Raw genomic sequence first — 26,124 nt, 5'->3', positions numbered from 1 at the left:
CCACCAAACGGCTCGGGGTGGCTGTGGGAAAAGCCTCCAGGTGGCTGTTACTGCTAGGGCCTGGATTCAGTGGAAAACATCACCCCAGTTGTCTTACAAGTGTGCAGAAATAAAACAATACATTGTGGGCCCAAATCTGAAATGCCAGCTTCTGAAAAAATAGGATTTCATCAACTATTTTAGCAGGATTAGGAGTCCTTGGCACAGCTTTCAAAGGTCATGTCAGAATCCCCCTCCCTCTCCGTCTTCAATTTCTGGTACATTCAAGCATTCACATTCTAGCACTTTTCTCTCATTGCTTTTGAATTATTATATCAAACTCTTAGAAAAGGATTTCACTTCAATACTTTTAAGAAAAGTAGCCACACAGCTTTATTGCTCAGCTCCCCCTTTGTGCAAGGAACTTGCTCTGTGCTGCCCAGACATTTTCTATTTTAAAAAAGTAACAAGAGAAAGCAAAGGCGGGAGGGAAAACAGTCCGAACCTGAATGACCGGAGAAGAACAGTCTGTGGCAATCAGTCTTAATTTGCTGCTAGGGACAATGTGAAGTGAAAACTCTGCTTTTCCTATAATGATCTCTGCCTGCGGACACACAGAGAAGATGCTCCATTAGCCAGCTGCATGTGCAATCTCAGGAAGCTGAAATCCCAACCTTCTGCTTCAAAGGTGCTGCTGATTCTCATCAGCACAACCCATTCTCAGCTGAGCTGGTTTGATAGCCTCCATCTCAGAGGACCTGGCCAAGCACCCAGGTGCTTCCTCCACAATGAAGCAAGCAGCGGTGGTCATTAAAAAACCTGTCCTCCCAATCAAAATTGGGCCTGGCTCCAATTATGGCTCTTTTTGCTCAAGAAGGGGCCATCCCTGCTACGTGAGCGGGATGGTGAGGAAGCCCTGACCAGGTCCAGCAGTGCTTTGGAGACCTAGCAAAAGGCCCAGGCCCAGAGAGCTGGGCTGAGCACAAACACTGTTCAGGGTTCAGCCATTTTCTTCTTGGTGCTGCAGAATAAAGCACGGTATTGCTCCAAATGCAATCAGACAGAAAGCCCAGCACAGCTCCTCATTTGCAGGATTTAGGATTTAACTGGGATATGTGCTCATGCAAAGGCAGGTAGCGTGGAAATTGTGCCATTTGAACAGGACAGATTAAAGCATTAAAAATAAGCTCTTTAGTAGTGTTACTAGCACAATCCTGGCTTATTAAAACAAATTAAGCTTCTTAAAAGTGAAACTGCCGTTAAAAGAATAATAGTGTTTCAGTTCCAGATGTGACAGAATTTGCTTTGTTAATTTATTTTCCTATTGAAGTCACTCCCAGTTCTTGGGTCTCATGTAGGAAATGCCATCACATTTTGTTTTCTTTTGGAAGCTAAATCTTTACTGTCAAACCGCCTTATGTAAGTCTGAGACATCAGAAACACTCTTCTCTCTCTATTACTTAAAAAACAAAAAATGCTTGCCAAATCTGCCTCTGGCTCCAAAACACCCATGCTCAGACTCAGGGGGACCCAGGTAGTGCTATTCCTTGATGCTGCTGCCCAGGGATAGGAAAGGGGACAGGTTTCCAGTCAGGAACGCTGCAGTGCTGAACTCTTCAGGCAGCAGGTAGGGAGGCAGAGCTGGCATGTTAAGTCCAGCCATCTGGGCTACTGATGGAGCCTGGGCACTGCTCCTAGCTTTTCTGAACTGTTTCCACTTAAAAAGCAGAACAATATCCTCAGATAATCCTCCCAAACTTGAAGGTCCCTACTGTGAAGAAATACAGACATAAACTGGAAACGACTGGGTTGCATCACTTGAGTATGAAGGTTACACTCCCACTGCCCAAAGTCATATTTGTAGGATGTGATTTAAGATCTGATTCCCTCCAGTATATCATCAAGCCACAATTAGGCAGGCAGCTGGAAGCTCATCATCCAAAACTACCAGAGATATATTTGCAAAGGCACCAAAAGGTAACAGAAGTAATTTGACTTCTGCATTAACAATCTCTACTGGATATTGCAAAGTATTAAGCTGAGTGCATTTAACTCCAGAAAGGCAAACAGGTTCCTATAAATCATGACCTGGAACAGCCTCTTGCTTTCCAAGCAAGGCTCCTTAGTAAAACAAGGCAATAAAACAAGTTCAACACTGTTAAGATAGGAAGCATAAGCCTTCTTCACATATTTTTTTTGTTTTGAAAAACAGCCCTTGCCAAGAGGTTAAGAGAAGATTTATCAACCCCATCTCCTAGGTGCTACAGCCACTGGACTCAGCACCCACCTACTTGTACTGTTGGCCTCGTGGCCAGGGTTTCTGACCTACTGGAGAAGGACAAGTTCTGTAGCAAGAAGACAGGCACAACTCCCTGCAGCCCTTCTCACCTGCTGGGAAGATAGGACATGCTACGGAGAACAGCTGAGTTGGAGTTGATGCAGCTATGAAATCAGAGAGAAGTGCAGGCAAGTCAGGTGCTGGCTTTGGTAGCAGGTAGGGATATGGCTTGGATGGTAGCGGGGGAAGCCCAGACACCACTGATATGCCATCAGTCAGTGCTACCTGTAACTCACTCCCACACTCTCACTTCTCAAGGGCCAGCCCTCTCCTCCTCCACAGCCTCTCCTCTGACTGTGCAGCCCTGCCAGCAGCTGGGCAAAGCCACAACAGCAAGAGAGGCCCTGCAAGAGTGCAGCTCTGGATGCCATCTTGGGCAAGCTGCCCAACAAGCCAGCTGAGCCCTATATGGCACTTTGCAGGAGCTACAGGCTGCACAGAGGCTGAGAAAATCACTTCTGGCCAGGCAAAGAGGCTTTAGGGATCCTATTTTGGAACAGGGAAGGCTTGAGCCTGAGATATTAGCAGGCTTGGCTACTGCTTGACAGAGTCCAGATCATCCCTCGGGACCTTCTGATCCTCGCTGCTGCTCAGTGTCTCCATTTCAGCCTCCCTGCTGAGTTCAGGTGCCCAAAGAGATGGATGCAAGCCGATGAAATCCACATCCCAAGGGAATTAGCCAGGAGAAGGCTTAGTGCAGATGAAAGTAAAAAAAACTGACAATGTGAGAGCCCAGTCCGTGTTGCCCCGGCTGCTGGGCCAGCCACAGCCGTGGTGGCTCACACGTGTCCTGAGGTGAGACAGGCACGAGGCTGGAGGCACTCGCTGGGACCACTATCCCATGCGAGGCATTTCCTAAGAGTCCAGCCTTATCTGCGATGGAAGAGCAAAGGCAGAAGAACTTCAGCACAAGACCATGGACAATTATAAGCGCTGAGCTGTGCAAACTTCCATGCTGAGAAACAAAACCAAAAAATATGTGGTGAAGGAGAGGCGGGCAATGAAGCACCCAGATCATCCACCATGCCAGCATGGCAAGGGGCCAAGCCCGCTGGGTGAGGTTCTTTGCAGACGTGCTGATTAGGGCCCCCTCCACACCTCGCATCACCAGCAGAGCAGAGTTCAAAGGCGGCTCCCCTTGTACTCCACACTCTACAGCTGTAAAAAGCCTCATGGAAAGGAAAGGCGAGGTCTGGGGAAGACCTGGGTCCCTCCCACACGCCCCAGGAAGCACACACACATCACACACTTGGCCACTGGCCAGGGCAGGGGGCAAGCAGTGTCCTCCGCTTTGCCCTTCCCACCTGGGAGACAGGCTGCCGGACATCTGCTGGCCGGTGGCTTGTGTCCCTGGTCATGGGTGTCCCATCTTTTGCCTCTCCTGCCACTCCTGTCTCAGCACTGCAATCTCCTGCCCGTACCAGCTGTGCAGCTTAGAGAAGCAGGCTGTCTCCAGTGACACTGGGCTCTCCAGCACGGCTGGTGAAAGCCCAGGTGCTGAGGAACCCACGGTGCTGCCAGCAGCTGAGCGCCGGCGTGGAGGCAGAGGTGGGGGCTTGGCGTGCCCTCCGTCACGATCGGGGCAGGTGGCCACCCCGGGGATGCCACCACCGCTACCCCACGTGGAGTAACCATTCTCCAGGGCGTTGGGCTTCTCCTGGAGAGGCAGCAAGGCGGGGTTGGAGAGATGCCTCTTCCTACCAGAGGAGGAAGACCTCTGTGGAGAATTGCGGCAAGCAGCCAAGCTGTTGCAGGCCTCCTCCAGCTGCTTCTCCAGCTCCCTGACCACTAGCCGCATGTAGTCGAAGCTGGCCCGAGAGAGTGCCTTCACCCAGGCCTCCATGGCAGCCTGCCCGTCGGCCACCAGCACATAAGCCCTGGCACCGGCATCGTCGAAGCGGATGGCAAAGGCAAACTCCTCAGCAGCCTCACAGAGCTCCACGGTGCAGCCCTCCAGCACCACCAGCCCCACAGGCTCCCGGCTCTCCCGCTCCTCAAAGTAGAAGAGGAGGTTGCCCTTGAGGACGAACCAGCGACGCTGGTAGGAGGTGGGGTGGTGGTGGTGGGCATGGTGGTGGTGCCGCTCCACCCGCTTGCGGAGGAAGCCGGCATGGTCGGCTGGCGAGTCGCAGGTGGCATAGTGGGCCACGCTCCGCTCATTCAGCTTCATCACCCTGCCTAGGAGAGGAAGAGAGGGGGGAGAAGTTGGCTTTTGGTGAGGAACATCTCACCAGGAGAGGTCTGATCCTGCCCCACGCCTGCCATGGGGAAAAGCAGCGCCAGCTCCAGCAGCCAGTGCTGCAGGACAGTGTCTAACCCAGCAAGTGCCCCCGCAAATGGGGGGCTGGTTCCTTGCTGCTGCGCAGGTGACATCATCACCAGTGTCCCACCACCGAGACACCTGCCTTCTCTGAGGATGACAACACTGCTGCTTCATTTCGTATCCCACGAGTGACCTACTTTGCTGTTTCTTTTATGGGGCACACTAAATAAATTTGCCTCTGTGCCTGCGAGACATTAAGTTCACTCTCTATTAAAGGGTACACGGCAGGATAAGGAGGGTGTTTTCAGACCCCCAAGGGCTCTGGGACCTCTGTTTGAGCACCCTCTCCTCTTTCCCCATCTCCATGCAGGACCACCCGTCCCCACCAGCCCTCCCTGCAGCAGCACCCCCGGCCCCAGCAGGTTCACCAGCAGCAGGGTGTGACATGCCATACCGGCTGTGTGGGTCAGGCCGCAACCACTTGCTGTCCTCCTTGGGTGGGCTGCTCCTGTGCTGAGGGCCTCCAAAGTGTCACCGTGCCAAGCCCCATCCCTGATTGGAGGAAAGGTGGCAGAGAAGGAGTCACAAACCAGAACAGCTTGGGACTGAAAGAGCAAAGAGCTGCATCGCTCCACCCCAGAAAGCACCCCTCCCTTGGTGCGGAGGAGTATCCAGGGCCAGGCACCACAGGTGGGTGGCTCTGGAAACCAGGGTGGTGAAACCAAGGATATTTGTGTTGGCTTCAAAGCCTGAACCCCATCTCAGCTCAGGCCAGTACTCCTGTGGGTTTGTTTTTTGGCTCCTGTGGGTTTGTTTTGGTTTTATTACCCAAAAAAGAGCTTTTGTAGCAGCACATCACCGCACCATCAGTGGAGGCCCCACAGCAGGCGACTGGGCAAGCCAGCAGGTCTCACAGAAGGACACAGCAAGCACAGCCTCTGTGCTTCTACAGCAGCAAATGGATGTCCAACAGCTAGAATTCCTCATACAGAAATATGCAGAAAACAAACCACAGCTGCCACTCCCCAGCCAGATCCGCGCAGGGGAAGCTCCCCACAGCTGAACAACCTCCAGCATCTCTCCCGGAGCCTTCTCCCCCATCAGAGTTGTGGTGCCGGGCTCTCAGGACAAGGGGGCACAGACCCCCGTTGGCAGATGGACAAAAATCCCATCAGACCTAAGGACAAAGCTGTTCGCGGGGAGTAGCTTCACCCTCGATGCATCACCCTGAGCAATCTCCAGCCTTGCAACACAGGCTGAGGACAGGGGACTGAAAGGGGCTGGGGGGCGAGGGAGCCCGGGGGGGGTCCCATGGTCCGAACGGGTGGCCTGTGCGTGTGCAATACACAGCTGTGTGTGCGTGTGCCTCTCTGTGCGTGCAGGCGCTGGGCTCTGTGTCTTTGTGCCTGTGTGCACGCGTGTGCGGCCAGGCTCCGCGCCTTTGTGTGCCTGTGCGCTGCTCGGGGCTGTCTCTGTGCAGGGCCGGCAGCGTCTGTCCCTCCGTCTGGGTGTTCGCCGTGTGTCCGCGGACCCCCGCCCGGCCCCGCCGCCCGCTCCCCGCCCCACCGCCGCCGTCCCCCGGCCCTTGCCCCGCGCCCCGGCGGCAGAACCGCGGTCCCCGGGCGCGCCCCAGCTCACCTCGGGCCCTTCCTGCTCGGCGGCGCGGCGGGGCGGTGCGGGGCAGCCGGGGGCCGGCCGCGGCCGGGCGGGGAGGGCTCCTGCGACCGCCGGGGCCGGCCCGCCTTGCCGGCAGCACCGCCCCGCCGGCGGCAGCGGCTGCGGGGGGCGGCTGGGGGGGCCGCGCTCTGCCTGCAGCCGCTGGCGCCCGCACCCTTCGCTCCGCCCGACACACCTTCGGGAACCCCGCAGTCCCATGCGGGGGGACCTAGAGCACCCCCTTCCTCCTTGTGTGACTATCGGGGCGCAGCAGCCATGGGGTGCGGCGGAGAGAGTGCCCTAGTCATGGGGTGCAGCAGCAGAGGGGTGCAGCCGCACAGGCAGGGGTCAATACTGATAGGGTGCAACAGCTGTGGGGTACAACAGAAATGGGGTGCAGTGGCAATGGGGTGCGATAGTGGCTGAATGCAATGCTGATAGGGGCAGCAATTCACAGAATCAAGAGTCATCGGAGTTGGAAGGGACTTCTAGAGATCATCCAGTCCCACTCCCCCGCTAAAGCACCATTCCCTAGAGCACATTACTCAGGACTGCATCCTGATGGGTTCTGAATATTTCCAGAGAAGGGGGCTCCACAACCTCCCTGGGCAGCCTGTTCCAATGCTCTGTCACCCTCACAGTAAAGAAGTTTTTTATGTTTAAACTGAACTTCCTCTGTTTCAGATTGTGTCTGTTGCCCCTCGTCCTGTCACTGGGAACTACTGAGAAGAGTCTGGGTCCATCCTCCTTGCACCCACCCTTTACATACTTGTAGGCATTAATAAGGTCTCTCCTCACCCTTCTCTTCTCCAGGCTAAAGAGTCCCAGCTCTCATAGCCCTTCCTCATAAGAGAGAAGCTCCAGTCCCCCAAATCATCTTTGTTTCCCTCCACTGGACTCTCTCTAGTAGTTCCCCACCCCTCTTGAACTGGGGAGCCCAGAACTGAAGACAGAGTATTCCAGATGTGGCCTTACCAGGGCAGACTGCAGGGTGAGGATGACCTCTCTCAACCTATTGGCCACACTCCTCTTTATGCACCCCAGGATTCCTTTGCCGCTCTTGGCAGCAAGGGCACATTGCTGGCTCATGTATTTTTTACTATCTACCAGGACTTCCAGGTCCTTCTCCTCAGAACTGCTTTCCAGCAGGTCCACCTCTAAACTATACTGGTTCATGGTGTTCTTCCTCCCCAGGCGCAGGACCCTACACTTGCCCTTGTTGAACTTCATTTGGTTCTTCTCTGCCCAGCTCTCCAACCAGTCCAGGTGACGCTGAATGGCAGCACAGCCCTCAGGAGTGTCAGCTACCCTTCCCAGTTTGGTATCATCAGCAAACTTGCTGAGGGTACACTCTGTCCCCTCATCCAAGTCACTGATGAGTATCTTGAACAAGACCAGACTAAGTATTTACCCCTGGGGGACAGGGTTTCCACTGCTTACAGGCCTCCAACTCGACCCTGCTCCATTGGTCACAACCCTCTGAGTTCTGTCACACAGCCAGCTCTCAATCCACCTCGCTGTCCACTCATCTCACCAACACTTCCTGAGTTTCCTAACGAGGATGTTATGGGAGACAGTGTCAAAAGCCTTGCTGAGGCCAGGGTAGATGACATCTGCTGCTCTCTCCTCATTGAGCCAACGAGTTATGGGGTGCAGCAGCAGTGGGGTGCAATGGCCTGCAACAGCCGTGAGGTGCATACTGACTGGGTTGAATACTGAGAGCTTGCAACAGTTATAGCGTGCAGCAGCAGTGGGGTGCAATGGGGTGCAGCAGCACCAGCAGGGATGCAGTACTGATAGGGTGCAGCAGCTATGGGGTGCAACAGAATCGGGGTGCAACACCGTCAGCGTGTGATATTGACAGGGTGCAGCAGTTTCGGGATGCAGCAGCGGTGGGGTGCGATGCCAACGGAGTGCAATTCCAGCAGGGTAATGGGGCACAGCAGCCGCACGGTGCACTAGCCGTGGGATGCAGCAGCGATGGGCTCGGTACCGGCGGGGCAGGGCGGGGGATGGTACCGGCGGGGCAGGGCGGGGGATGCAGCAGCGATGGGCTCGGTACCGGCAGGGCAGGGCGGGGGATGGTACCGGCGGGGCAGGGCGGGGGGTGCAGCAGCGATGGGCTCGGTACCGGCGGGGCAGGGCGGGGGATGGTACCGGCGGGGCAGGGCGGCCGCGGGGCGCCGCGGGTCTGGCTGCAGTTCCCTGTCCTGCCGGGCTGGGCGGGGCCGAGCCGGGCGGGCGGGAGGAGAAGGGGGCGGGCGGTCAGACGGTGCGGGCGGCATCATGTGAGCGGGGAAGGGGTGGGGACAGGCAGTTCGTGCCCTGGCGGCGGTGCGGACGATGTGGCTGACGGTGCTGAGCGGTCTGGCCTTGGCTTTGGCCCTGGCCTTGCCTTCCGTGGCCCTGGAGAACGGGCTGGCGCTCACCCCCCCCATGGGCTGGCTGGCCTGGGAGAGGTTCCGCTGCAACGTGGACTGCCAGACCGATCCCCGAAACTGCATCAGGTCAGCGGGGCGGGGAGCGGCGCGGGGAGCCCTCCCGCCCCTTCCCCGGGGCTCCCTGCCAAGGAGGGGCTCGGCATCCTCCCTCCTTGGCTCCAAGGGGGGGGTTTGTCCTGTGTGCCTCCTGCCCCAGGGAACCTTGGAAGCGCCGGGCTCGTGTCCGGGGTCTGCCCCCGGATGGGTGGACGGGGTGATGCCTGGGCCGGAGAGGGTGGATGGTGGGGTCGGGCATCAGGTCTAAGGCGGCTCTGGCTCCGTCTGTGTTCCTGGGGTGAGCCCTGCAGCTGTGGGATCTCGGGGAGCATGATGTGTGGGAGGCGGGGGGGGCTCAGGTCCCCCAGTGCTTGGGCTGGAGACCCCCGCGGTGCTGGAGGATGTGGCCAGGCTTTGTGCTTTCCCCTCGGTGGGATCAATGAACGAGACATGGATGGGCTTCAAACGAGAGCCCCGGAGATCCTCCCATATGGTGCGGGACAGCCCTGCGGTGACTGCCTCTCCAGAGCCTCCAAGTCGGCCCCCAAGCCTGCTGGCTGCCTGCAGCTGGTGGGGTACAGAGGGCACAGGTGCTCGGCCTGCCATGTCCCTGTCCCCCCAATCCACAGTGAGAGGCTCTTCTTCGAGATGGCAGACCGCCTGGCGGAGGACGGCTGGAGGGAGCTGGGCTATGAGTACATCAACATTGATGACTGCTGGTCTGCCAAGCAGCGGGATGCGGCAGGACGCCTGGTTCCTGACCCTGAGAGGTTTCCCAGTGGGATTAAGGCCCTGGCTGACTACGTGAGTTCCCACTGGGTGGTGGTCTCTGTGTCCCCATGCCACCTGGTTCCCAGGAGGCACCTCGGACCCCCTCATCCCCTCCTTGCAGCTCTCCTTCCCTTGTAGGTCCACGCCCGGGGCCTGAAGCTGGGCATTTACGGCGACCTGGGCACCCACACCTGTGGGGGCTACCCCGGCACCACGCTGGACTACGTGGAGCAGGACGCTCACACCTTTGCGGAGTGGGGTGTGGACATGTTGAAGCTGGATGGGTGCTACTCATCAGGAAAGGAGCAGGAGGAGGGTAAAGGCTCCCTGACTGGCTGGCATTTCTCCCCTCACTGCTTCAGTCAGGGCAGTTGGCCATACGCAGAAATGTTTGGCCAGCTTTGGTTCTTCCCTTGCATCTCCTATTGCAGCTCCTTAGCAAAGAGGAGTCAGCTTAAGAGCCCTAGAGGTGGTGTAAGGCAGGAGACCAGACTGGCTTGGGGTTCCCCTGACTGGGCAGGCTGTGAACACAGGCTGCTGCCAGCTGTCTCCTTCACCAGTTGTCATCTTCTCTCCCTAAGGCTACCCAGAAATGGCGAGGGCCTTGAATGCCACAGGCCGCCCTATTGTCTACTCCTGCAGCTGGCCAGCGTATCAGGGGGGCCTCCCCCCCAAGGTGAGCATTGTCTCCTCTGGTGGCTCTTTCCCATCTCCCCTTGCCTTGAGGGAGGTCTTGTTGGAGCTACAGGAGCCAGGGGCTACACCCTGTTTGTCTCTCTGCCCCTCGTAGGATGGGGCTGCAGGTCTCTGGAGGGGATACGTCTTCCCTGTCAGGCATCTGGAGACATCTAGGGTTCCTAGCATGGCTAGATTATGGGATTTTGGGGGAAGAAGGGCCTCTCCATCCCTCTCAGCTGGTGTGGGGATGGTCCTGGGAGTCTGTTCTTCTGAGACAGGTCCTGTCTGATTTAAGTGCTTCAAATAGGATGTTCCTCCTAGTAATGTTTTTTAATAATTGATTGCATTTATATATTTCCTCTTTCACCTTCTGAGTAAATCCCAAGCTTCCCCTATTCTTGCAGCTGATGGTTTTCCCCCATAGTCTCTGTGGTTGTTTTGCCAGACTTCCTGTCATACTGGAATGTGCTCAGTGATACTGGGATACCTCCTTCATTACGTTTTGCTTCTGCACATCTCTGTGCTTTAAAAACACCGAACAGCTGGATGCTGCAGCTCTCAACAAATCTGGCTTCCCCTTCTCCCCCACTTTGCAGACCTAGTCCTTTTTCCCTCCTGCCTAACCCTGTGCTCCTCTCCAGGTGAACTACACCATCCTGGCAAAGTTCTGCAACCTGTGGCGTAACTATGAAGACATCCAGGACTCCTGGGACAGTGTGCTTTCCATCGTGGACTGGTTCTCTGAACACCAGGATGTGCTGCAGCCAGTGGCTGGCCCTGGCCACTGGAATGACCCTGACATGGTGCGGCTGGGTGGTGGGTGCCCTGGCCAGGGCACCTCCAGGGATCCCCTTCTAGGGCCAGGGTGAAGGAAGAGCACCAGGAGCAGGAGCCCTTTCGCTTCAGAGAGGCAAAGCTCATTTTACCCTGAGTGAAGTTGTGGGAAATGCCTGTAGTTGCAACAAACTTGTCACTGCTCGAGTGTACCTGTCCAGGTGTCCTTGTCCTTCCTTTTACAGCCTGAGGGGGTATAGTGGTGAAGCAGAGGGTGTTAGTGAGCATGTTTGAATGTGTGCTGGTGGCTCAGCACCTAGCAGTGGTGGGATGTCCCCACAGTGATAGGCTGCTTGAGGGGAAGCAAAAGCATGTGTGATGTTTCCCATATGTTGTTTGGCTCAGCACCTAGCAAGTGTGGGGTTTCCCCCCCAGCAAGCGGCAGCATCACCAACGGTGACAAGCAGACAAGTTTCTAACCCTTTTCTGCCTCTTCTGTCTTTTCCTCCCTCTCCTCTCCAGCTCATCATTGGAAACTTTGGCCTTAGCTTTGAGCAGTCCCGCTCCCAGATGGCCTTGTGGACAGTGATGGCAGCTCCGCTCCTCATGTCCACAGATCTCCGCTCCATCTCCCCAAGCGCCAAGGAGATCCTGCAGAACCGCCTGATGATCCAGATCAACCAGGACCCCCTGGGAATCCAGGGGCGCAGGATTGTCAAGGTTAGGGGGAAGGCAGATGTGCTTGAGAGTGCAGGCAGGAGGTGCATGGGGTGGGGGGGTCACAATAAGGAGGGAGAGGGAGGTGATGCAAAGAAACATGAGCAGGAAGGCTGAACCTGCTGGCATAGCAGCTCCGCAAGGCAAGGTCAGAAGTTATGGGCCAGTCCTTGTCCCAGAAGCTCTGCCTCACTCACCCATTCCCACCCCTAGGAGAAATCCCACATTGAAGTGTTCCTGCGCCCGCTGTCGCAGGGTGCCAGTGCTCTTGTCTTCTTCAGCCGGAGGACAGATATGCCCTTCCGCTACACCACTAGCCTGGCCAAGCTCCACTTCCCCCAGGATGGTGTGTATGAGGTGAGCCCCACTGGCACGCTGTGTGGCTGGGCAGCCCCACAGCACCAGGATCTTCCTCTTTCCAGCTTCCCCCGTTGACACCTTGTACCCTTTTCTGGGGGGATGAAGGGGTAGCCGCCCATTGGGTTGCCCTCCTGTTGTCTGCTGCCATGCCCCATCCCACCATGCCATGTCAGTGACCACAGCTGGACCTCAAGATGAAAGGTCTGTGGAAATCCTGGTAGCCGCCATCTTTCTCTTCCAGGTAGCAGACGTGTACAGCGGGAAGATCATCAGCGGCTTGAAGTCAGGAGACAGCTTCTCGGTGGTTATTAACCCCTCAGGGGTGGTGATGTGGTATCTCGTCCCCACGGTGCTCCCAGCACAGCCCTGGCACATTCTCAGACAGCCAGGTCCTGGCGAGGGTTTCCGCCCGGTCCTGCTGTGATGAGGCTCAGCGGATGGGGGTGTGTGTGTGTGTCAGTGCTGGTGGGAGCCTCGAGACTCTGGGGCATGTGGCTCTTCACTGCACAACTGCCTTTCCCCAGCAGTGCCAGGGAGTGACCATCAGGTCATTCTGGTACCAGCTTGATGGTGCCTACTCTGCGTAAAGCAGAAATTCTGGTTATCCGCCTCTGGTGTGCAGAGTGTGATTCCTTGGTGGCTGCAAAGCCCTTTGAGATCTTCCCGTGGAAGATGCTGTACTAGCAGAGTCCAGATGCTGCTGGAGTTTGTCAGCTCTGCCACCTGAGCACTTCACTGCTTGGAACAGAGTACCACCAACCACTGCAGAGGCTGTTTGAGCTATGCCTATAGAAAGGCTTTGGATGCTTCAGTATCTTGGTGGCAGACACATGACACACACACGACACATACATAACACACACCCATATATGATGATGTTAGCCTCAAGGATCAGACCTAGTCACCTTCTTGGTAAAAGACATGCAGATGTGATGCTTAGGGACATGTTTAGTGGTGGATTTGGCAGTGCTGGGTTAATGGTGGGACTTAATGATCTTCAAGGTCTTTTCCAACCAAAACGATTCTATTTTTTTTTTTTAATGATGATTCTATGATCCTGTAATCAGCTTGGCTTAGGATAAGGGGCTCAGTAGGACTGCACCCTTCCTGTGTACCCTCCCCGGGACCAAGAGGTCCTGTAGGCATGATGCTTCTGTGCAGAGAGGCTTTTCTTGCAAGCCTGGTCCTGTTGCCAGGATGCTGGAGGTGAGTGCTACTGCAGCCTAGCATGCATGCCAGCATTGTATTTGATCTGGTACCAGTTTATAGCAGAGCAAAAACCTCCATTGGCCACACAACACCAGCAGCCCTGCTGTGTACAGCACCAAAAGCTGCAGAGCTGTAGTGTGTTGTGCAGCAGTGGTGTTGGAAAGATGCCCATGGTCCGTTGAGGTCATCTTTTGAGTTTGGAGATGTTTGCAGGTGTCTCTGAGGTGTAAATTGCATTCTGTTCCTGCTCTAGTGGGCAATTCCTGCTAACTCCAGCAGGCTAAAAACTCAGGGTTTCTCAGGGAAAGGCTCCCCCTTCTAAGGGCAGCTACATCCACAGCTCCATCCTGAGGAGGAGCCAGTGCTAATACAGTGGAAGTGAGTGGCAGGACAGACTCCAGAAGTCTCAACAGCTTCACCTTTGTACAGTAACAGTGCACATCTTGTGGAGGAGTTTTAGGGGAGACGTGGCCTATCCCCACTGCTCCCAGAAGGAGTGTGACATTCATGAAGATTGCCTCTGAGGATTGCAGCCCAGTGAGACCAACACAAGATTAAGCCTCAGACTGGGGAAATACCACATTTTAGACTGGGGGGGTGAAGTTTCCTCCTTCTGTTCAGATGCTGAAGGGTATGATTCTGCCCACTTCCAGAAGCTTTATCCAAGTGCAGCAGCAAGAGACTGAACACGATGCAGTTCTAAGAAGGAAGGACAAGTGCATTTCATGTTGCTATATGGGAGCGGGCTTTGTTCTTGGGGAATGATGGAGACAAATTATTTGAAATAAAGGGGAAGCAGGTCACATGCTCTCTGTTTCATGTTTATTCAGTGTTGTTAGTTGATTAATGTAGGATTAGAGGGTAATTATCTCAAAACAGGAACAACTATGCAAAGAAACAGAACTGGTTTCATGTCAGAGGCTGGACTGATGCCGAGTAGGAAATGGCTTTCCAGAGTTCCATCATGTTCAGCAGGGAAATAACTTTCCTTGGCACAAGGGGAAACCTATTTCACAGTTCACAGTTAAGTGCCATTACTCTTTACCATGTCTTTTTGTTCCCTCACTGAAAAAAAACCCAACAGCTAGCAAGGAGTTTATCTTAGAGACAGGCCTTTCCTCTGGCAGTAGGTGTGCACAGAAGAGGTGCTGCAAACACAGCCATACAGAGCAGCACGGTGGTGATCCAGCTCCTGCCAAATGCAGTGGTGCCTGCCCTGACGCCATGAGGATGTGCCAGTTTGGGGTACCTGAGCGAGAGCAAAGGCAAAAACCAGCCTTCAACTCTCTCCAGGCAGCAAGATGATGACCCTCATCTTCTTCTCTCCCCCCAGTTACTTGATTCCAGGTCCAGTTTTGCCATGCACCAAGAAGAAAGGACTGGCCCACAGCTGACCCAAGGGAACACCACCAGTGGCTGTAGTTTGTTCCAACCTTCTGTGCAGGAGGCAGGAATGAAAGTCAACACACATAACAGTGAACAAGCAGCTAAAGGTATCAACACTCCTGTATTAAAGTGCAAAAAGTTACAAACATTCATGGTTGTTTTTTTGTTGTTTTGTTTTAAATACAGAGTTCTTAGAATATTTCTAATTCAAACATAAAAGGTGTTTATAGTTAAGGAAATTTACTTCCCCACACACAGGGCTGCTTCAGAAATTCACACTCCAAGTTGTACCAGCCTGGCTTGCAGGAAAGTCCTGGCACACAGGGAAGCAAGAGGGAAAACACTTTCCCCTTCACTGTGAAGGCAGGAAGAACTATGATCATCCCATATCTAAAGTATCACCAGGGTCTCCACCAAATTAAAAAGACTCTCTGCAGTGGGTTTAATGGCACCATGTCCTACGGAAGAAGGAAAGGTTATGGCTGAGCTGCCAGTCTCTGCACGAGAGCTGAGCATTACCAACACCAGACAGCAGCTCCCAGCTGAGAGAGGGCACGGCATCCCTAAGCAGCCTCACTCCCGTGTTCCAGCATGCACCTGCCCACGCTGCTCCCATGTCGGCACATAGGCCCTGGCTGCAGCAGCCCAAGGAAGAGAGGAAGGCTGGTTTCCCCCTGTGGAGCTGGCACGCAGTGCAAGTTCTCTCAGCAGGGGGAGCCAGTGCTGGGGGACACGTCTCCTGACGGCTGGTGCCAGGTCATCTTCTTCCTGGAACGTATTTTGCTGGGAGGCAAGCAGCCTCCCGTGCAGCACTTGACTCCATTAGGCTTGAGGAACAGCTGCTTGACAGAGGATCATTGCACGGATGTGGAACCCGCTTCCAGGACAGAGAAAGTAACACTGAGTCGCATGCCTGCCCTCTGCTCAGTGCCCTGCAGCACAGCTTTGTTTGCTTTTCTATTCAATGCCTACAAAGGCAGGCTGACTGGGGCCTCTTCCCCTCCCTCTCGCACAGCCAAATGCTTCAGTGTTTCTTACGATCCACTTCCCAAGATCATCACACCATAACTGTTAGTCCAGGATACAAAACAAAGGCTTCCAGCATGATATAGGATTTCCAGAGTCCCATCTCATGCTGAGCTGTGCTAGAATTTGAGGAAATTTAACGCATTTCTGGGTCACCCAAAGGGTCTACAGAAGGAACCTCGTGGCTCTCTATACCTTTCCCTTTGGATGGTGCTTCAGAAGAAGTCAGAAGTTTGACATTCTGTGTAGTTTTACTCCAAGATCCCAGAGCCTTCATATTTTAGTCCTAGATGAGTGATGTAGTCTACTGGTCGTTTCAGAAGTCCATCTCTCTCCTCAAGCCAATGACAGAGCAAAAGGTTAGTGCTTCGACCCCATGAGATAAAGCAAATAAGCAGGAAAGTGCTGTTGATCCACCTTGTATTGCCACCAACAAAAGGTTTAAGAAGGGCCAGGTGCTCAGCTGCCCAGCACTACATACATTGTATACATACAGAGACCTCGAGATAGGCTAACCCGAGGGGGTAGTAACAGCCAAGGTGTCTTCAGGGAGAGAGAAACTGTGGGACGCTGGTTGCCATTTCCTTCTGTTAGTTGTTCTTCTTATCCTCAGGAGGTGCATAAGGAGGTGGCTGATCCTGAGGGAGATAGAACAGAGTTAACAACCCTGCTTGTTTTATGACAAGCTCCTCCCAGGCATTCCCAGGCTTGGCTTCCAAGAAATGACTGATCTTCAGCAAGCTACAGAGCCAGGCACTGTGTTTTAAGCTGTCACTTCCTCTCTAGTATCAGTTATGCTCCAGGATATATGCTGCCTCCCCTAATTTTTCTAGTGAAGATCCCCTCAAAACCAGGTAACAAATGGGCTGTTGCAAACAGACCACTTAATAGGTTTAAAATAGGTTTTAAAAGGTTTTAATCACCACCCTCCCTTCACTTCCAGGGCTTTGTTGATGGTCACAGCTCTGACCCAGCAGACAGCAAGCTCCTGGGCTGAGGGCCAGCTCTGCTGCTCCATAAGTCTCCAGCCCACCAGAGCCACACGAGGCAGTCAAGGGCACAGACTGGCTGTCACGTACCCGATGTAGGCTGCAGCCTACCTACCAGCTGCTGCTGCTGAATGAACTGCAGGAGGCCTTCCAGTCTCCACAGAGCCCAGAAAAAAAAAAAAAAGAAAGAGAAACCCAAATGCTTTCATCCTTAAGCAACCCGTTTTTCTTTTCATGTTCCCCACTTTCAGGCCCAAAGGAAGCAAAGAGCTCTGTCTGTTCTCTGTGCCCATGCAAGTTTGCTATGCCTTTAAGAGTAAGACAAGTACCAAACGGCTGCTACTGGATGAATCTTATGGCCCTCCTCCTTTCCTGAAGGATTTGACAAGCCTTCTTTGTGGGACCAACATCTGTGCCCCCCTCTCAGGAAAAGGCATACTTTCTGTGCATGCTCGATATGAAGGCACATTAGACTTTGCCAGGAAGGCAGGCCACTGTCTCTGGTAGTGACAGAAGAGGGAGTAGGCACACACAGGCCACAGGTGTGGTACTCACCATGGGCATATACACATTGTGTGGGTTGGCAGGGTTGTAGTACGCACTGGAAGCAGCTTCCATGGCCTTACTGTCTCCTAGAAAGGAAGGAGGAGCAGCAAATGTAGGAGACTCATCTACATGCCTTAGGCAGTGGACCCGGCCCCAGAGCCTCCTCCCCAGCCACAGCTCTTTTGAGGGGTTGACAAACAGCCAAAGAGCCAAGAGCAACCACAGGAAGCTGGGTTTGAATTCAGAGCAGTCAAGGAAAGCTGCAAGACGGCCAGAGCTGGGCCACAGGCTGAGCAGCTTCCCCCACACTCTGCTATTTCAGACAATAGATCAAGATGACTTTGAGCTCCTGCACTAACAGCAGCTTCCTCACTCCAGGCTGTGCCCACACCATGATCCACATCCCTGTCCCCTTTTGCACCTGCACACTGGCAGCCCTCCAGTCCCATTTACCTGGCATCCCCGGGCCCACCCAGGCTGCAGGAGCTGAGGGGGCTGAGGGTCCTGCAGGAGATGGGCTGGAGTAGGGGGGAGGAGGTGGCACATACATGGAGTTCATGTTTGGAAGTGGTGGGTAAATACCTGAAAGAGATGATACCAAATTGAGGCTTCAGACTGTGGCAATGGGGCAGAGGGGAAAAGAGCTCACAGGCCCAGCAGCACATTAGCCCTGGACAAAAGCAGCAGTGAGGAAAGCTCTGCAGGCTTGGAAGGGATGCAGACAGCAGGGATTTGACATTTGGCTAATGATTGTCATGCCAGCAGGCAACCATTCTCTGCCAAGTGGCAGTACAATTTACAAACAACATTTTCACCTCCCATCCAGCTGCAACTATAGAGACACACAGGTGTGATCAACAGCATGTGACAGCTTTTTGCAAGGACAAGGATCCTTGACAGAGACAAAACTAGAGTAACCCTCCCCATACCACCATATCCCCATTGTGATTTCTTTACAACTAACACCAAACACACGCTGTCAGTCATCCTTATACAACTTCCAAACCTGGAGTCTGGGCATATGGGTATCCTGTGGGCTGTGGAGCAAGTCCGTAGGCATTCATTGGAGGTGGTGCATAAGGATATGGTCCGTTTGGTTGCGGAGGAGCAGCATAGCCTCCCGGCATAGGTGCATAGCCCCCTGGAGCAGGCGGAGCAGGTGCATATCCTCCTGGCACAGGTGTATAGCCATAGCCGGGGTTCTGGAGAGGAACGCCACTGGAAGCTAAGGAGCACATGTTTAGTAAGCCAGACACCCTTTTGTTGCAGGTAAACACACAGAATAAAAGGAAAACAGCCCTGTTCATGCAGCACCATTTCCCATCACCTGAATTCACTGTACAGTCCCAGCAAAACCCCGCGCTTGAAAAGCATTAGTCTCCTCACTGCACATTCACAGGCTGCTGGAGGAAACCAGCTGCAAAAATACCAGCAGGTACCAGTCCCACCACAGAGCTCCCACTGCTGGAAGAAAAGACCGTTCTAAAGCATCAGTAGCGTGGTTTTCCCTCCTTTTTCAAGTTTTTTATCAGATTAAAAAAAAGTACACTTAAAAAATGCCCATTTTTTTAAGAATAAAACTTTTGAATCAATAAAAAACTGTACATTTTTCCCCATTTGAAAGTTTTAGATCAAAGTTATTCTTTTACATTTATCCCCCCCATGTTAACTTCCCCCATCTTACTCCACTATCCATTATAGGATTGAACTGAGGGTAGGTAAGTGAATCAATTTTTCACCATCGTATATATAATCTTTATTCCAGGAGGAATAAGCTTGTGCAGAAGAAGGTGGTCCACCTCAGAAGGACAAACTTCAGAATATTCTGATTGCACAATGAAATACAGAAAAGGACTGGAAGGGAAAACAAAAGTTCCCCTGGAAAGACACCTCACAACACTGCTGTGGAAGTGTGCATAGAGTACCCCTCTTCCCCAGCCCGCAGAGTTCAAAAAGAGCACTATTCTCTTAACTAGCTCAGCCAACCACGGATGAACTGCAGGCTCTGAAGACCCCTTACCACTAGAGGCAGCTTTGAGCATCAGCTGTCCAAACTCAATGGCTCCTCCACTGTTGAAAGTCAGTTTAAACGTCCCCTGCCCTTCCCAGCCACCTAGGAGAGAGAGAAGTAGAGTTGAAACAGACCATTGACCTCCACAGTAGAAGTCAAGCCAGCAAAACTGTTCAAGGCCAGCTTGGACAGGACTTTGAGCAACCTGGTCTAGTGGGAGGCGTCCCTGCCCATGCAGAGGGGTTGGAACTAGATGATCTTTAAGGTTCCTTCCAACCCAAACCATTTTATGATTCTAAACCAGTTAATACTCCAAACTTTTTCTCCTTCTTAATTTCAAAACTATTTTGCATGATATCCCCAGGGGGAAAGAATTGTGGCACTGCTGTCAGATGTCCCCCAAAACGGAATCTCAAGAAGTTAAGGAATTAATTTCTTTACCCTTTAAAAGACAATCCACACTATAGCTATGCAGAAGCAGCCTCCTCTAGATATTAGGGTGTTTTGTCCTTTCCTGAGAGATTTAATAGAACCTAATAATGAACACATTGTAAAGAAAGAACACATAATTCACTGGGGATTTTAATCAAAAGCCCTCAAATGAAGTTTTATTGCTGACCTCAGTGCACTACAGATCAGATCTGCAACTCGAGCTAGGATTTAAATCAAATGCAACAATTTTAATCTCTTTGACCCACAGAAACTCAGACAGATTATAAATGCCCTGGTATAATAGCAATTTCTCAGATAAAAAGCAAGGAGGAGACGACACTGCAGGATAAGAACGCTTCATTTTATATGGGGTTTTTGGTATTGTGTTTGAGGGGTTTTGGGGGCGGGGGTTGTTTTTTGTTGGGGGATTATTTTTTAAAAGAAAAAGATGTGTTCAAAAGAAAACATTTCATAAAGTAAGTTTTATCTTCCTTGTATGACTAACAATTACATTAGCAGAAGTAGAGAGAGTCTCTTGGGGACAAACAAAGGGCAGGAATATAAGAAAAACATCCACCATGGATACAGTCATGTCCTCGGAGATCCAACACTTTAAATTAGTATGATTTCAGCCCAAGAGAGGGCTGATCCATAATCCAGAAGACCCACCCCATACCTCCTGCCTCGGCCTGAATCTGTCCTTTGATGTAATTGGCAGAGAAAACAGGCTGCTCGATGGAGCATCCCTTCACCAAGTAAAATGGCATCATGAAAGACAGCATGGGATCCTTGCCCTTCGACACGAAGATCATCTGCAAGAGAGGAGGGAACGCCTCTGGATCACCTGGTTTAGATGTAGAGGGTGGTCATGGAGTTCTAGCTGCAGCAGCATCCACAACATGGGTAACTTAACTCCAAGCATCCATATGCACCATGTTATTTCACAGCTTTAGTATTGTGGGATCCCAAATGGATTTATGGAACATGGCTCAGCTGCCTGAAGCATATATGCTGCAAAATAATACCCTGCTGAAAACATGGGTGCATGTTTAGGGAGTTTTATTGTTGCTTTTTAGGAATAAGCAATGGCAGTTTTCAAATAAAGTAATACTGATTGACACATTGTATGAAATACATTCTCCAGACAGCAATTTCTGGGACTGCATCTGCCTCGTAGAGAGTAGGGATTGTGAAACAAGCACCAATTATCCTATTTCCACCTCCCCTTCTCTAACCTAGTACTCTCAACCTTTCCTCCCATAACAAAATCACTTATTCTGTCACCAACTAGGATTTCAGTCTGAAGTCCATAAGATCCCTTGAGAAAAAAGCTGCCCTGGTGGCATCAGACTTACCCTGTAAGGGGTGAGATACAGCATCCCTTTCTTGGTGCCCCTGAAGGCTTCAGGCTTGCCTGTCACGTCACTGAAGGAGAGCTCCACATCTTTGCACTGTTTGAGAACACTACAGGAGGAAACCAGACAAATTGGAGACAAACTCAGCAGCAGCTCTGACACCCTACCCCTCACCCAGCATGACACAGGGAAGGGGACAGCACACCCAAAACTCTGATTATCCCAGAAGACACAGTTCTGATGTAGGCCCTGACATTTTTTCTTTGAATGGAGAGGGATGACTTAAGCAGAGTAGAAGAATTCATCCTCTCACCTGGGAAAAGCCCTGCTCCTCCTCCACAAAGGCAAGCTTTAAATGTCAGTTTCTCTTTCAGTCCCTGCCCACATTTAGGCAGTTCTTCTACCATTCAATGACCCCTCCCCACCCAAGAAGGGGAATTGGGAAAAAAAAAAACAACAAGGAGGAGACCCGTGGGTTGAAATGAAAACAGATTTAATAAAACGATGAAGAACTACTATTAATCCCAATACTAACCTGAAATAAAAAGTTATACTCAACCCATACAGTGGTCAAGAGCTGTGAGCTCCCAGCTGTGAATGCCAGATGTGATGCCAAACCCTGGGAGCAGCACAGTTCCAGAGCAAACAGAGGAACAGGCCTTGGGGAGCAGAACGATAGGTGAGACCCTCCAGGGATGGTGGCCATTGAGGAAAAGGCCAGTCCCCAGCAAACTTCCCAATTTATAGTGAGGGTGATATTTACGGTATGGAACACTTCTGTTGGCCAGCTTGGGTCACCTGCTTTAACTTTCACTCCTCCTGGCCCTAGCACCTGGCTGGTTAGGAACTGCTGAAGAACTTGATCACTGTGGAAACCTGCATTCCATGGCTGGCCACAAACTCAAACAAAGGGTCTTATCGACTTGGCTCTCACAGAATCGAGTACTGCAGTCTTCTCAAAAACTGCAGTTCCCTGAACAGAAAATGGATGCTATAATTCTATCCCAGTGAAACCAGGACAGTTTCCAAAACCATCAGGCTGAGGAATTCCTCTCTCTGCCTGAGAAGAGCCTCCAGCACACAATGGATTGGGGTGTCTGAAACCACCCCCTTGAAGCCAGGGTATCATTTCACAGCAAGCCTTTCTCTCCAAGTCCACGCTCAAATCCAGGACTGGACACTGCACAGAAAAACAGCCCTGCCACACCCACTGTGAAAACTGAGGAAGTTGCTTCACTGATACCCTCCCTGCTGCCCCTGCTTCACATGGTTAAAGTAAATATTTGTAATAAACAGCGCCCTGCTAAGGAAAGAAACAAGGAGCCAGTAATGTCAGCAATAGGGCTATTATCATTGGACATCTATGGGAACATTAGTGAATTTCACTAATGACACAAAGCCAAATGAGAACTGTGAACACTGAAAGGTCAGGGACATGGAGGTGCCTGAAAAAATTAAATATTTTTTCAGGAAAAATGAAAGAGGCAACATTCAATGTAATTGAATCTACAGGGCAGGTCCTAAACATGCCACCTAGTAAGGAAATTTGCAGAACAAACAAGAGCCTTGGGGGTGACAAGCTTGCAGTGTGTTACAGTGGCAGAAAGCTCCAAGGTGTTTCGTGGTTCAAGAGCATGGAAAAACAAAACACAGAACTCTAACCCAACACAATTTGAAGAGGCCAGATCTAAAGTAAGCCTTACGTATTCTGATCAGCACACTGTGGAACTTGGATCAAGTCAGGAAATTGGAAAATTATTGGGGGAAGGGAGGAAATCAGCAGCACCACTGTATGGGAGAACAACCAAAAGCCCTGTAGTTTCAGGTTGTGTTGGAAGAGATAAACATAACAATACAGATGTTTCTGAAAAATGCAAGTACCCAAGGAGGAAGACATTAGAAAGTCTACCTTTAATGAGAAAAATCCATGATGGCCAAGAAATTCTACTGGGACATTACTGCATAGTTGAGCTAGATGCAGCATCTCAGACTGACAGGGTAGCAGAGCTCCTTTCAATTCCAAGACTCAAACAGGCAAAGTTGCTTCTAAGCCAAACAAAACCAGCTTCTCAACAGCTTAGATCCTACCAGAACACTTCCTCAACCATGTCCTGTAGCAGAGTTTTGTGCCAGTTTTGCCTCATTAGGAGGAATTTCTACATAGTCACTGCAATGTTTCCTCCTTCCCAGCTACTCACACAAGCAAATAACATGTGGCCACCACCACCGGGTGTAATGAGGCTGCTGAACTGGTTTGCACCCGGTGCCCACCCAGGCTGTGCACCCTGAGGACCACACACCTGTGACTAAGCAGCACCTTGAAGAACGGCTTGAGGTCAAGGAAGGAGAGATCTCCTTTTAAACCAGCAGGACCTCCCTGACTGAAGTATTAGTAGTCAGTTACAAACTCAACATGATTTGGAGTTGTCTTGGTTCAGGAGACCGGACAAACCAGAGAACAGAATTGCTATTACTCCCCTCCACCCTCCCAGGTTGGAGATCCTCGTATCGATACCATAAAATGAGTCTGTGCCCCCCTCAAACCGTAACAGGAACTTATTTGCTTTAGTGTATTTTCCTATTGTTTGCCAGCCCCCAAACTGACTCAGCGATCCTTTCCTGGGCCTCTGGTTTCCGAGATTTCCCCAGCCAAGGCCAGGATGCTGGGAGCACCGGAACGCAACCAGAAGGGAAGCCCAGGCCTGCCGAGCCGGTCTGCCAGCCAGGGCGGCTGCTGGGGAGGGACGGAGAGGCCTCCTGCAGCACCTCGGAGGGCTCCTGCTCCCCTCAGGCCTCGCCTCTAACGACAAATTCTCCTTTCTTCGGTGACCAAAACCTGTCTGGTCTGCCTCTCCGACATCGCTAACTGTATGACACACACACACACCCCCAAAAAAAGGCCAACTGCTTGTCCTTCGCTCTCTCCGCTCTGGATTCCCGCTGGAGCGCACGAAGGGCCGCCAAGACCCCGCAGGGAGGGAGCAGAGGGCAGCTCCAGCCAGGCCGGCTCCCCGCCACCGGCCCCAGGCCCTCCCTCCTGCCGGGGGGAGCTTTCCCCGCAGCCCCCGGGCCGGGCCGGGCCGGGCCGGGCCGGGCCGGGCCGGGCCGGGCCGGGGCCGCCCCAGCGGGGCCGAGCTGCCTCCCACCGCCGGGCCCCCCAGCCAGGACGGGGAGAGGGCAGGAACACCCCCCGCCCAGCCCAGCCCCCGGCCCGCCGCTACCTCTCAGCGTTCGGGATGACGACACCGCCGTCCTGCGAGTGGCTCCGGTTCAGCGCCATCTTGCCCTGGCTGGCCACGCCCCTCGCCCGGTGACACCGCCCCGACGGACCCGACGCCCCGCCCCCGGTGACGTCCCGCCCCCATGTGACGTCATACCCACACCCGGTGACGTCCCGCCCTCCCCCGGTGACGCCCCCCCCGGTGCCGCCCCGCCCTCCCCCGGTGACATCCCGCCCCCGGTGCCGCGCGGGCGAGGCGGCGGTCGGCAGGCGACGGGGCTTTAATGGCGGCCGGCGGAGAGAACGCTACAGCTCCCGGTACCGCCCACCCTGCCTCGGGCATCGCGTCTTCCCGGCGACGGGCCGCTCCGGTGGCCGGGCTGCCCGAGGTCGGCTGCCCGGCCCCTCCTCTGCCGGCGGCCCGGTTCCCCCGGCCCGGTGTCCGGCTGAAGCGCGGGTTTTGCCGTCCTCCGTCCGCGCTGCCCTCCCGCTCTCCGAGGCCGCGCTGGGGTGGGAGAGGTGGCGGCAGCGCCTCCGGGGCAGCCTTTCCCCCCGCACACCTGCCTGCCGGCCGTAGCCAGCCGTGATTAACTGGTCCTCACAACTAACCACGAACACGAGTGCCTACGTGTCGCGCTGCTCGCTCTTCCTGCTCCCGCTGCTCGGCAGTGTGACCGCGCTTGCGGTCGCGTTTGTCACCATCTCGGCCTAAACAGAGTTTGTCCAGTGTTAAAAGGAAAAAGGGAGCCTTTGGGACTTGCCATGCCTTGGAAAACTTTCCTGCCGGGTGGCTGAGGTGATGAAGGGCTTGTGAGTCTTGAGAGCACCGAGTGGGTCCCCTGGGTATCAAATATAGGCTTTACCCCCTGTGATATCCTTCCATGGCATCTCTGAGGGGAACCTCTGGCGTGCTGTGGTCATCCCAGGACTCAGCTGGTGGCAGACGAGAGCTGGGATCCATTCAGGCTATTCCCAGCTTATCTTTTGGCCGAGACTTTTCCCCAACAGTATCTCCCACTGTCACGCAACATGGGAAATTTTTGGTGTTGGCCCTTTGTAGACTTTCTGGTAGTTGGGCAGGTATATTTGCATGAGCGGATGGCAACGAGGAATACCTGAGCTTGCTTTTCTCAGCGAGCTTTTATGAATCCTTTAGAAGTAGCCCGTGATCCGACAGGAAGTTACAGAGCAGAGCTTAAAAACCACCTCACTACAAACAAACAAACAATCAAAGTTTCCTAAACCTATAGGGCAAAACACACAGCCTTGTCCTTGCAACCAACATTACAGGCAAAGGAAAATCTCTCTCTTCTGTTGCACGGTGTCTTTGCTTTCATTAAGCAGGGCAGTGTTGGCTTTCTGCTGTAATTCTTGTTGTTTGGGCCCAAAAGTTATGGAAATTACCGTCCCAGGAGCGAGAGAGTTCCTCTAGAGCAGTCGCATGGCCACCAAAGAGCTGTGTGAGGAAGCAAGTGCAGGGAAGACCTCCACACGCCCCTGCTAGAGATGACAGAGCGTGGCTTCGTGCTTCAGGGCAGTGAAGGAGAGGAGACATGGGAGAGTTTCCTGTTGCACTGGGGTTAAAATACTACGTAGAGGCTGGGCAGGAGCAGCCACAGCAGAGGAGGCTGAGCAGATGTTTCTGGCAGCCGGTGATGCTGGGGATGTGTCCATGTCATGGCAGCTGGTGGAGACAAGTTGGGAGGAGGCTTTGACCCTGCGTTGGGCTGTGGATAGCTGGTGTGGGTGGTGGGATGGGCGGCAGCATGGCAGGGTGGTTTCCGCAGGGTCTGTGGAACAGCTGCTGACACTGGAGATGAGGCTTTTTTTCTCTGCGGGGCCGAGGGCCTGGTGCAGGTGGGAGGGCAGGTGGAAGGCTGTCTGCACGTGCCACATACAGGGACACGGGGAGCCGCGAATGTGGGTGGTGAAAGGAC

General features: G+C 53.2%; 3 protein-coding genes across 5 annotated transcripts; 1 reads left to right on the top strand and 2 right to left on the bottom strand.

Moving 5' to 3' along the window:
• Positions 1-347: 347 nt before the first annotated feature.
• Positions 348-6,295, bottom strand: PHETA2 (PH domain containing endocytic trafficking adaptor 2). 2 transcript variants are annotated; one of them, XM_051637272.1, is made up of 3 exons: positions 6,219-6,295; positions 5,035-5,132; positions 348-4,491 (listed from the first exon to the last, which is right to left on the bottom strand). In XM_051637272.1, the coding sequence occupies exon 3, from the start codon at positions 4,485-4,487 to the stop codon at positions 3,672-3,674; it is 816 nt and encodes a 271-aa protein (XP_051493232.1). In that variant the 5' UTR covers positions 4,488-4,491; positions 5,035-5,132; positions 6,219-6,295; the 3' UTR covers positions 348-3,671. The 2 variants fall into 2 exon arrangements, with proteins under 2 accessions (XP_051493232.1, XP_051493222.1); XM_051637262.1 differs by having other exon boundaries at positions 348-4,495; positions 6,219-6,289.
• A 2,254-nt stretch (positions 6,296-8,549) lies between these two features.
• NAGA (alpha-N-acetylgalactosaminidase) lies at positions 8,550-14,025 on the top strand. The gene is made up of 8 exons (XM_051637049.1): positions 8,550-8,743; positions 9,343-9,517; positions 9,623-9,800; positions 10,066-10,160; positions 10,804-10,965; positions 11,459-11,656; positions 11,867-12,010; positions 12,255-14,025. The coding sequence occupies exons 1-8, from the start codon at positions 8,580-8,582 to the stop codon at positions 12,435-12,437; spliced, it is 1,299 nt and encodes a 432-aa protein (XP_051493009.1). The 5' UTR covers positions 8,550-8,579; the 3' UTR covers positions 12,438-14,025.
• A 2-nt stretch (positions 14,026-14,027) lies between these two features.
• On the bottom strand, positions 14,028-24,274 carry WBP2NL (WBP2 N-terminal like). Of its 2 annotated transcripts, XM_051637225.1 has the most exons (8): positions 24,189-24,274; positions 20,968-21,076; positions 20,289-20,424; positions 19,190-19,282; positions 18,176-18,394; positions 17,623-17,751; positions 17,179-17,255; positions 14,028-16,272 (listed from the first exon to the last, which is right to left on the bottom strand). In XM_051637225.1, the coding sequence occupies exons 1-8, from the start codon at positions 24,245-24,247 to the stop codon at positions 16,225-16,227; spliced, it is 870 nt and encodes a 289-aa protein (XP_051493185.1). In that variant the 5' UTR covers positions 24,248-24,274; the 3' UTR covers positions 14,028-16,224. The 2 variants fall into 2 exon arrangements, with proteins under 2 accessions (XP_051493185.1, XP_051493197.1); XM_051637237.1 differs by lacking the exon at positions 17,623-17,751.
• Between the last annotated feature and the right edge of the window lie 1,850 nt (positions 24,275-26,124).

This window comes from Apus apus, chromosome 1 (assembly GCF_020740795.1).
Source record: "Apus apus isolate bApuApu2 chromosome 1, bApuApu2.pri.cur, whole genome shotgun sequence".
Taxonomy (NCBI): Eukaryota; Metazoa; Chordata; class Aves; order Apodiformes; family Apodidae; genus Apus; species Apus apus.
Note: the sequence above shows the minus strand (reverse complement) of the source record. Positions and strands in the feature narration are given on the sequence as shown.

What these genes read in the sequence shown, in the direction of transcription:
- PHETA2 (XM_051637272.1), bottom strand. Translation starts at nt 4,487, where the DNA reads ATGAAGCTGAATGAGCGGAGCGTGGCCCACTATGCCACCTGCGACTCG.
- NAGA (XM_051637049.1), top strand. Translation starts at nt 8,580, where the DNA reads ATGTGGCTGACGGTGCTGAGCGGTCTGGCCTTGGCTTTGGCCCTGGCC. An exon ending in TTAAGGCCCTGGCTGACTAC is followed by an intron (nt 9,518 to 9,622) that starts GTGAGTTCCCAC and finishes CTTCCCTTGTAG; the next exon opens with GTCCACGCCCGGGGCCTGAA. An exon ending in AGGGGCGCAGGATTGTCAAG is followed by an intron (nt 11,657 to 11,866) that starts GTTAGGGGGAAG and finishes TCCCACCCCTAG; the next exon opens with GAGAAATCCCACATTGAAGT.
- WBP2NL (XM_051637225.1), bottom strand. Translation starts at nt 24,247, where the DNA reads ATGGCGCTGAACCGGAGCCACTCGCAGGACGGCGGTGTCGTCATCCCG. An exon ending in GTCATCCCGAACGCTGAGAG is followed by an intron (nt 21,077 to 24,188) that starts GTAGCGGCGGGC and finishes TTCCTCCTGTAG; the next exon opens with TGTTCTCAAACAGTGCAAAG. An exon ending in GCTCAAAGCTGCCTCTAGTG is followed by an intron (nt 18,395 to 19,189) that starts GTAAGGGGTCTT and finishes TGTGCTCCTTAG; the next exon opens with CTTCCAGTGGCGTTCCTCTC.